Source organism: Electrophorus electricus, chromosome 9 (genome assembly GCF_013358815.1).
Source record: "Electrophorus electricus isolate fEleEle1 chromosome 9, fEleEle1.pri, whole genome shotgun sequence".
NCBI classification, from domain to species: Eukaryota; Metazoa; Chordata; class Actinopteri; order Gymnotiformes; family Gymnotidae; genus Electrophorus; species Electrophorus electricus.
This window is the reverse complement of record NC_049543.1, coordinates 20,582,688-20,593,325: the sequence shown is the minus strand read 5'-3', so window position 1 is coordinate 20,593,325 and position 10,638 is coordinate 20,582,688. Positions and strand designations below refer to the sequence as shown.

The window sequence follows — 10,638 nt, the reverse complement described above, 5'->3', positions numbered from 1 at the left end:
CTTAAATAGAGTCAGCCACAGCAGTATGTCCAGTACTATCTGCAGAGGGAGTAGCTGAAAAGTTTGAAATTGTATAAGAGGCAGTTCAAAGATTACTGAACAGAGTTAAAGGAGAGTGCACTGTAGATGTCAATATTATTGATTATTTTGTGGATAGAGCTAATGATAATGGAGGCAGGATGTGAAAGGAGGGGGAAAAAAAGGGAAAAAATGTCCCAAAGCAAGTCACTACTCCTCAGGTCTGGGGTTCAATGGAAGAGCAGTTATGTAATAAGGCCTGTGCATTTGAATGCCCTCAGCTCCTCCAGGCAAAAGAAAGAAGGAAATAGATACTAGAGAGGGCTAGAGAGATGGATGGTCCAAACATTTACTGTACTGGTTGACACCTTTGAGGCCAGCCTGGTATCCTGACCACCCTAGTCACTTGGAACTTAAATTCCATACAGTAAAATAAAAGAGCTCTCTTTACTTCTGTGTTAATTCTTCTCACTCTCATGCTTTTCTCTCTATTCTGCACATCATTTGTTCATCCCCTCAACCTACACAGACATATTGACAAACTCTACCTACACCTTCCTAACATATGTCCCCCTTCCCCCACCTCTTGTCCTCACCCTCTCATGGCACTGTGAGGGGGCTGGAGTTTTGAACGCAGGCTAAAATTAGTCCATTGATGTAAGCTGGCATTCCGACCCTGGACACACACGCCCCCACCTCACAGTGGGTCGGGTGGAGACAGGGGGAGAAAGGAGACTCGGTGCGGATCAAACTACCCAGGGTGACCTCTTGCATTCCCTCAGAACCTCCAGGTACAGCCCGAGACTTGCACAACACATTCAGGTAAGAGGCCTGCCTGCCTGTAAGGCTTTTGGGGGTTTGTAAAATGGACTGGGACATTGGTGATGGCACCAGGTGATGACTTTGTGAGGGACCTGCCTGACTGGCGCTGGTTTTGCCTCAAGCTCTTTCTCGTGATAAAAGGCCAGAGAAGTGCATGCTTACAGCTCTAATATGCATGCCAAAAATGATGACTTCTGCTACATTTTAATCAGCTTTTCCAGGTAAATTTCTAACAAAATACACACTCCCGCTACTCGCAAAAGTATGTAATTATTATGTAGGCCTATTTTACATTTTACTTCATAGTCTTTTTTCTGTTATTACTCACATATTAGAAGACCACTGCTGACACTGACTGATGGGTTTTTCCTTGTACTTTAACATGATGAGCAACAACAGGGTCAGCTTCTCCCTGTGCAAATAATAGCTTATGTTGGGATGTGAAAGGAGATAACTGATCCTAGATCTGCATTTGTACTCTGAGTTTAATACATATGACCTTAGCATACCCCTTCCTTTTATTTAAAGACTAAAACCCACAAATACTAAAATAATGGGTTAAATATATTGGATTTCTCTGCATTATCACACACAAAAAAACTAAAATACTAAATAACAATCTAAACTGCATATCCTTTAATGTAAGTTACAATCATACCTGATGACAATCAGTTTGGACATGAGAGCAAGCTGGCCCTTTCACAAGGTCAGGCTGGCTTAAGAGCTGTGAGGATGGTCTATGGAGTGGTGAACGCTTGCCTTGGAAATAACAAGGTTAGAGTTCTCAGTAACACATTCTATGCTGAAGCCAGAGCACCTAATCACTAGCCTCTTCTCCAGCCACAAATCATTGAGAATCCTCCAGGAACATGTGACTTCTTTCCACGCGCAGCTCCCACACACACTGCACTTATTTTAAGGAGTGTTCCTACCTTTGCCCTTTTGAACATGAGCTAGTCAAAGACATGGGAATCCAGGACTTATGGGTGGATAGATGTATGGATGGCTGAGTAGATGAATGAGTGGATGAAGCTGATAAGAAACACATAGTTCACCTTGCGTTAGACTTTCGCAAAGTATTCCTGTGCATAAGATAAAAATTTCAACCATAAACTTTTTTTTTTTTTTCCCCCCTGTGTGAGTATTGAAGAGAGCAAAAATGAATGGTGAATTTAACGACTAACACATCACGTCATTTGAGGTATCACATCATTTGGGGTAATTAATTACAAAATGCTTTGTCCATCTCCACCAGCCCTTTTATCAGTGGTTAAAACCGGCTAGTAAGGTGCTATACAATGGTTATTCTCTGTAATACCATTATTAAAATGCACTATAACTACCACATGTATAAGATTAGTTGGTTTTTACCATGTGCCATACTGGTGTCTTCTGAGCCCTTTATGCATTCCTTACAGCACGTCTCTACACACCGCAACCGGTTAAGACCAGCTACCATGTCACGATTCAGTACCCTTTCAGCCCGAGAGAGGAAGATGCAGGCGGCGGCCATTTGTCGTGAGGTTCATGGTGGTGCCAATGGTACAGATTCGACCTCGGGCATTCCAACTGATTCCCTAATCCCTAACCGCTGTATTAAAACCTCACAAAACCCAGGTCTTGCGGTGGGCAGCTTTAACAGACCCGACATGTGCCACGCCACCTAGCTACCTTTTTTTTGGAGAATGCCAGAGGGGAGGTTCAGAGAGCCCTTCCACAGGCTGAAAACCATGCTGGGGGAGAGCTGTCTGACCACAGAATATCTTTCGCCCCTGGCGAAAGGTTTATTTTTGCGCTGACTGGTGATGTGTTTGGGGGCGATGGGGGGGATGAGGGAGGTCGAAGTCTACTGGACAGAAGACAACTGCGAGGTAGCCAGATCATGGACAGCTGCACCGCTTTCCATCTCTGCCGCCAAGTTTACACGGCTGCTAGTGTCTTGGTGGACTTTCCCGGAGCCGCACCATAAACAGCCCAAAAATACAGAGCCGCAGGCATATGCCCGCCAGTGGGGGTGTTGAACCTGCACTCTGGGCAGCCCCGGCTCTGGGAGGTTTACGGTTTGCCTTGCTCCAACACCACCCAGCTCAGCGCAGGGTTCAGTCCTCAACTGACAAGTTAAATTTGGGCAGACAAAACACCAAACTATTCTGTCCTGTGCCCCCCAAGGAATGCAATGTGACACATGGGGCTCTTCAAAGGTAGCTAGTGCCTGTAGAACCTACTGAAACAGCCAATGGGTGACTGGCTGGCAGCAGACTGCTAGCTCGGCCATTGTTGCTTATCAGTTTAAGATCAACTGCCTGTAAAATACCTGTTTATTAATGCTAATAGCTGTGGCACCATATCAAACTGTAAATTGTAACTGCAAAACACTGAAATGTCATTTATGTATTAAAGATATTTCTTCTCTCCCATAGTCAAATACCAACCATTTATTTAAGAGAAGCAGCCATCTGATCTTAAAAGTGTGAAAAATGTTTGCTTTGCATGGTCTTCAGTTGTATCTGTTAGGTAAAACAGAACATGTGACATTAAACTAATGCTTTGACTGTTCTGCACTAACATGATAACTTTACATACCTGTACATTCCTTGTCTTTAAATAGAAACACCTCTGAATAAATGCTATACAGTGTGCATTTGGGGTGTAATGTTACACCCTCTTGAATTTTTCATGACATCTTTGCCACAGAATATATCAGTTATCTTGTTAACCTAAGTTAGTTAGAAAATGACAGTCTTCACAGTCTTTGGCCCAAGATTATGACTTTCAAGTCATTCATTCATTGTCATACATCACAAATTGACTCAAATCACTTCAGCTTACACACTGTTAAAAAGAAGTATACTGCCATAATGCTTGTCCTTCCAAACTACCATTACAGTCACCAATGAAGGGCATATGGTTCATTGTGTAGCATCTATAAAGATATTGTGAATCAAAAGTAGTACTGGATTTGTACTGGATAACAATATGATGCTCATTGTTTAGGTGATACCATGGACCTTGGCAAAAAGCTCTCCATCCCTAAAGACATCATGTTGGAGGAGCTCTCTCTCCTCTCCAACCGAGGCTCCCGCCTCTTCAAAATGCGGCAGCGGCGATCAGAGAAGTACACCTTTGAAAGTATTCAGAATGAAGCCAATGCAATTCTGAATGTAAGTAAAAATGCATGAGAATATTTCCTGTGTTAAGGGGGTGGTATGAGTTACTCTCATCCATCAGTGTGCCTGTAGATTTTAATTTCAACCAATGAGGAGCACACTTAACAGAATTTGTTGAATCAGTCCACAAACAACTGATTAGTTGTATAGGGAGTCCTTCTGCTTGGCTGGGCTGTAAACCTGAATCCATTTTAGGTCATCCTACTCTGTCCAGAATGCTCATTCATCCTTATTAAAAAAGTAGTGAAATACCCTTAAGGCAGCTAATGACAAGTTTAAGTCAGCATCAATGGAAGGGTTAAGTAGTGGGCTACATAAAGCTTACACAAATCCATAAAGACCATTAACAGAGCACTGATAAATGACGTCCACTTGCAGTTCTTATAGCTAGCATTTAACTGCTAGTTGATGTCCTTGATGCTAGCCTGGTTTCACTAGTAGTAGGACCAGACACGTTGCTGTTGCCTTCTTCTGAGCTATGTGGAGATGGTCACCGAGGCAAAGGGTATCATGGCACCATGCAGCTGGAACTGACGCCACACGTGGGAGATAGAGAATGCCACATGCCCTCTCCACCTACCAAACATTCCCTCACTGGAGTCTGCGATACCACTGAGCACTCGCCACTTCGTTTATCATCGCTGGCAGACGTCTGGATACTACGCGTGCCAGATTCTTTGTGCACCTACAGAGAGTTTAAGTAGTGCTGCATTATGTAGCCTACAACTGCTTCAGATACAAATATATTCGAACATCACTGTGACCACGATTTTGGCTTAAACAAGATGCTATCTCTGACGCTACTCGTGTTTTTCCGCTTTCTTGTTTAGTAATATTATATTTAACTTTTCATTATAATAAGGCTACAGCACTTGTTGTATCATTACATCACCAACATTAAGTTCATTGCTAATCTAATGGGTCTATAATAATGCTGCTGCCTATTAGAGAATGTTTCACTTTGATAAGTCATCATTTGCTACATTTAACTTCACTTGCTCTGACAGCTATGTAGTCATGCGGTACAATGATTACTCCTAGCTTCACCAAGGCATCCCCACTGGGTGGCTAGTTGTTTAGATGGGCATCCAGCCCATGGTAGATAGTCTGTCATTTGGCCTTTGAGCTACATGAATACTTGAGCTTGACAACTTACAAGTAATCAGATCTAAGCAGACTTATTAGAGCAGCAGTATTTTTCCTTTGAAAGTTTCATTTAGTTTGGAACTATACTCTTATAAATAAAAGATATCCTGAGATTAATTTATGCCAATGTGATAAATATAAAAATATCACTTAGGTTTTTTTCTAATTTGTATTGATGTAGCTTGCCTTTCCGATGGTTACCAAGAGTAACTGTTCAAGAGGGAAATGAGTTTTGCGTGATGGAATAACTGAGTACAGAAGCTCATCACAAATCCAACTCTTGTTTTACAGCCTACATTAGATAATTAAATAAATGACAACAACAACATCAGATTGTTCTCTTATTGGTTCTTTTCTCAAGAATGAAGATCAAGCTAATGTTGAATATGCGGAAAGTAAAGACGCATCTAAAACACCCCCCAACACCCCTAATCTCAGAAATGCAGCGAACCCTGAGGGAATCGCACCGGGTATGTGGCAAAGTCTTTCTTTCCTTCTGTAGTAGAACATACTATGATGTATAATACAAGGATAATATTTAGGAATCTTTCACTCAATGAAACTGTAGTAACTGCAGGTTGGAGTAACCTTATATCTAATTTTTAGATGATCCTTCTGCAGAAAGCATCTAAAACAGTTATTTTTCTTGTAGGCTGTTCAAACACACACAGATACAAACGCGCGCACACACACACACACACACACACACACACACACACACACACACACACACACACAGCCATTCTCTTCATCGAGGATGTGATGAGGGTAGCACTTGTCACACGAGATTAGATAAGTCTTCGGTCATCTCCCACACCCGTTACTAAGCTTTGTGGATTCGTGCAGGACAGAGCAGATACTTCCAGTACCTTCCCTTATCTCTTGTGGGAGAAAGGTTGCAGGGTAAGACCTAGAGAGGAGAATGCAGAGAGGCTGTGTGGATCTTGCAGCCCTTCACCTTCCATCAAACAGGCCTTCCAGATCAATGTGCTGCATGATCCGAAATAATGAAATAATTATAATGTACTGTGCAATCCAGGACTATAAAAGGCCAACTTGTGCATATGTTTCTTGTTTCTATGTGTCTAAATGAAGCCTAAACTTTGATTTATCTTTTAACAGCAGCGCTTTTATTAAATATTGTATTTGAATATGTACGTTGAACTTTTTCTTTTTTTTTTTTACTGTATTTCTCATTATATATATTATATTATTTGGACATTGACATTAGTGATATAATTTCAGGTGCTTCACATTTCCCATTTTTGTCTGGATTGGATGTATCAGTATACTTATTCATGTCACTATCAATGACAGTAACGAATGTCTTTTCTCACACTCCCCATGTTTCACATAGTTCACAGATTTACATAAAACTTTTAACAACGTTCCCATCTTTCAGTTTCAGCTGCAGGTACTCTTGTTTCCTTTCTGAGAGTCCTTTTCAATATCTTCTTCCATGCTTTTCCCAGGTTATGGGGGCCCCCTGAAGGACGTGCCCCCCGAGAGGTTCAATGCCACAGCCCTGCCGAAGTCCTACCACTCCCCCTGGGAAGAGGCCATCATCAATGACCCGGCTCTGGCTGATACGCTCCAAGTCAGGATGCCTGTACCTGAGCCCAGAGCCGAGATGCCCGATTACAGGAGCTTTAATAGGTATGGCTGCCACCTTGTCCTCTGCCACTCCACAATGGCAAATGCAAATTTATTAAAAGCATTTTAATTCGATTTTTACAGAGACCTTCTATGCAGCTGAATTCATCACATTCTTATTATTTCCTTTATTTTAATTAATTTTTTGTCTTTTGTTCATAATAAATGCAGTTACTTCACCACAGGTAATTACAGTGTTGTATAAACCAAGCTGGATCAAAGTTCACAAATTCCAAAATGTGTTGCTGGTATATAGTGTTAAAACAATTATTTGAGGAGGACATGGTGGAAGTTATGTGATATTCCTGCAGAGCAGCTTCCCCTTGTGGATGGCAACTGCATGGTCAAGTCCACTAATACCATGACTTTTATTTGTCAAAACATAAACACTATGAACAGTGCTATCAAGTTACAGCTGCGCTGGCTGATTTTAATGTGCAATTTAATATAAGTAGATTTGACCACTTTTACATGGTGCAATTATTGACTTATTTCATTCAATGTTTGAATTTGTTTTTCACCTAAAATCCAAATACAACATCCTTCTCCCCAATCCTCACAACAGAAAACAATTAGGAACATATTAAAAAGGAAGCACACTTCTCCTAAGGTTAATTATAAAAAATAATTCAAAACAACCCACATGTCAGTCTCCACATGACATTAGCCAAGGTACTTTCTGCTTAGATGAACAACCATGGAAGAAAAATTAAGAGGAAAAATGTACTAATATAAAAATAATAAGTCATACTTATTCTCTACATTCAAGTCAGTGAAGCCAGCAGGGACTCCTGTCCAAATTCATAAAGGATGGAAGGAACATGCATTGCCAGCCATTCTACCTGCGACTATGGATCAGATAGAGCTGAATGGAGACTATACTGACAACCAACACCCTCCTCCCCAAACAGGTGAAGTGAGCACGGGTGGAAGTGATGTGGGTGCTTAAAGATGTTCTATATTTTTGTGTCCAGGGTGGCCACACCATACGGAGGCTTCGATAAGGCCCCTCGAGGGATCACCTTCAAGATCCCAGAGATCGACCTGAACCCGCCGCAGTACCCCGAGCTCCAGGACGCCACAGCCAAGAGACCTACGTTCAACAGAACAGCCCAGGGCTGGATCTCTGAAGGCCTGCCCCTCATCCTTCCCACCGTGCCCCTGGAGACCCCAGAGATCCCAGAGTCTGATGACCTGTAATTGCGATGATGGCTGCCTCGTTGCGGCAGAGGGTCCTAGCGGGGATTTGACCATTCTTCCCCAACTACTGAACAGAAAACAGTTTTCTAGGATTAAGGGTAGTGTCAGGAAACTGGTCTTGGAACAAGGGTTGTCACCAACATAGAGCATTCTAGAATGGGTTTAAGGACTAATAATTGTTCCAGCACAAAGCTGTTGCTTCTGTACTGGCAATGATCATATTAAAGGTTAGTAGCAACATTAGTATCATCTTACAGTGCTGACAGCAGCAACTAAAAATCAATAATATTGTTTTATGCATCAAAATGAACAGGTCATCAATTTGAAATTAATAATACAGCACATCTTGTAATGCAGTTAAGCAATTAGAGTAACAAAAAAGCCTGATCCATCTAAAAGAGTCATTTTAACTTCATAAATATGTTAATTACTAATGTGAATTTATGATGCATTATTGAAATATACATATCAGGAGTCACTACTAATAATGTAGACTTCATTAATTTAATGTTTTTGGGGCTTCAGTTTATGATTACATTAGAGACCATAATCTTTTTTTTTTTCAGAGTAAATTGTTTTATTGATATGTTTTATTTGAAGTAGGAAGAAGTTTTTTTTAAACCTTTACACTGACGCAGTTTTGCACTCTGTAGCTGTGAGTCTCTTACACTAACCCACGAGACTTTAGCATTTGCAAAATAAATTTAAATCAGTATAACAAGGGGGAGAGGGATAAGAGGGCTGTAAATAAGTCATGCTGACTTTTGAAGCTGGTTTTTACTGTAACATAAGTTCATTGTTGCAAATCATTTTGTGAAACGTGTTGCGCTTTCTGAAGGTGTTGCTATTGCTCAGATTTAGTGTGATGAGAAACATGTGCTTCTGTTGTAGTCCAAACTATTTTAACTTGTGCTGTAAACTCTGGAATAAAATTAATATTTATTTCAAGAATTTAAAAAATTGAGTGGAGTTATCACTGCACAGACTTGAAACAAAAACCTTCTCAGCACATAAAAAATATCAGCACATTAAAAATATATTCAGCGCATTAGCTCTTCAGGCACATCATCAGAACGGAATCCTCCACTTTGAAACACGGTGTGCTTCACTGATAATAAATGATGCAAACTGCAAACTACACTCTATCATATTTCATACATGTTCACGGTTGGGGGGTTCTCCCCACTCTTTTCCCGCCGTCTTTTTGGTCATTTTAATTTTCGACGCTGACCAAAGAGAAGACTGCCATCCGTCTAGCGCTCGTCACCGTCTGAGGAACCTGCTCTAATTACACTGCCGGCACACGCGAAGCAGCTGCACCCGTGGCCGCTAACCGCGGTTATATTTAAAGGGGACATAAGTAGCTTCGCATCTGGCACTTACTGTGCTAAGGTTACAATAAACAGACACTCACGAGCGTCCCGACTATGAGCAACTGCCTACTGATTGCTTCCCTTTTCCTCATACCAAACACCTACCACGCATTAGCAGACATAAATTCTAACGCTTTAATGTGCTGCAGCCAATAAAGAGAGATCTATCAAAAAACTTTACAATCAGTAATTTATCACTTAAAACAAATGAGCAAAAAATATTGGTTACAAAATAGGTTTCTCACAGACTAAAAAGCTGGTTAGGTCATCAGTGATCAATGTGCAATTAATGTTGGCTGTGAAACTGCTTTTAACATACAGACTATACAGTTTGATTTGTTAAAAAAAAATAAAATAAATCACTTCTCCAATGCAAAACTCCAGATTTTAGTAGTGATATGAGACCCTGTTTGTGACCTATACATGAAATATTAAGCTAATACAGTTATATAATCATTGGGCTCCTTAAGTAATTTTCATATTTTCATTTACATTTACATTGATGGCATTTTACAGTGACTTATCCACAGCGACTCACAAATGTGCTTTTCACTAATGATTTTCTGTGTGGAATTTGAGAGGACAAGGTATGCCTGTCAGACAGTAAACACCCAGGCACTGGCATTAATATGAAGGCTGTCATGTCGATTGCTTGATAAATGCCATTTATGCAATAATAACACTTAATGAAACCCTGCTGTGATCTTGGAGCAGTACCTGGAGCAGTATGTGCCCAGAGCCCATGTTAGTCCTGTTACTCACACAATGACTAGCAAATGCTAATTATAGCCTGTAAAAATATGGATCGGATGGACTCGCAGGAGACTCAGAGGTGGGACATTGGCTGAAATGATACCACAACAGCCCTTCCATATCCAGACAGGGCTGACCTTTGGCCTGTCATGTGTCTGTGTACATTTTAATTGCATATTTACCTCATTTGACAAGAGATTGCACAGAGAGGGAAATGCTACTAAATATATCTGAGGTGGGTTAGTGGTCACATTTAGGAAATTATGTTCCTGTATGGTTGATGGTTTATGGCATTGTAATTATTCTCTTCTTGCCTACTAATTCTCAAACATTGGTATGGTAAATTATGGGATACTGCTGACAATTTTTTTTACCAGAAAAGATGATTTTAGGAAGATAGGTGAAAAATGTCTTGGGGGTGATATTGAGGTTATAAGACATTTCTAATGTAGTCTTCATAAACACTGAACAAATTCTAGGTGACCAAGTTTAAACATTTTATAAAA

At 40.7% G+C, this 10,638-nt stretch overlaps 1 protein-coding gene across 2 annotated transcripts; it reads left to right on the top strand.

Moving 5' to 3' along the window:
* The first annotated feature begins 701 nt into the window (after nucleotides 1-701).
* On the top strand, nucleotides 702-8,966 carry myoz2b (myozenin 2b). Of its 2 annotated transcripts, XM_027020480.2 has the most exons (6): nucleotides 702-840; nucleotides 2,259-2,382; nucleotides 3,835-4,001; nucleotides 5,515-5,623; nucleotides 6,626-6,809; nucleotides 7,781-8,966. In XM_027020480.2, exons 2-6 carry the CDS (start codon nucleotides 2,298-2,300, stop codon nucleotides 8,004-8,006), a joined length of 771 nt encoding a protein of 256 aa, XP_026876281.1. In that variant the 5' UTR covers nucleotides 702-840; nucleotides 2,259-2,297; the 3' UTR covers nucleotides 8,007-8,966. The 2 variants fall into 2 exon arrangements, with proteins under 2 accessions (XP_026876281.1, XP_026876282.1); XM_027020481.2 differs by lacking the exon at nucleotides 2,259-2,382.
* The last annotated feature ends 1,672 nt before the right edge of the window (nucleotides 8,967-10,638 follow it).

Coding starts and splice junctions, on each gene's coding strand:
- myoz2b (XM_027020480.2), top strand. CDS start 2,298: ATGTCACGATTCAGTACCCTTTCAGCCCGAGAGAGGAAGATGCAGGCG. Junction 2,383..3,834: donor GGTTCATGGTGGTGCCAATG/GTACAGATTCGA, acceptor CTCATTGTTTAG/GTGATACCATGGACCTTGGC. Junction 6,810..7,780: donor GATTACAGGAGCTTTAATAG/GTATGGCTGCCA, acceptor TTTTGTGTCCAG/GGTGGCCACACCATACGGAG.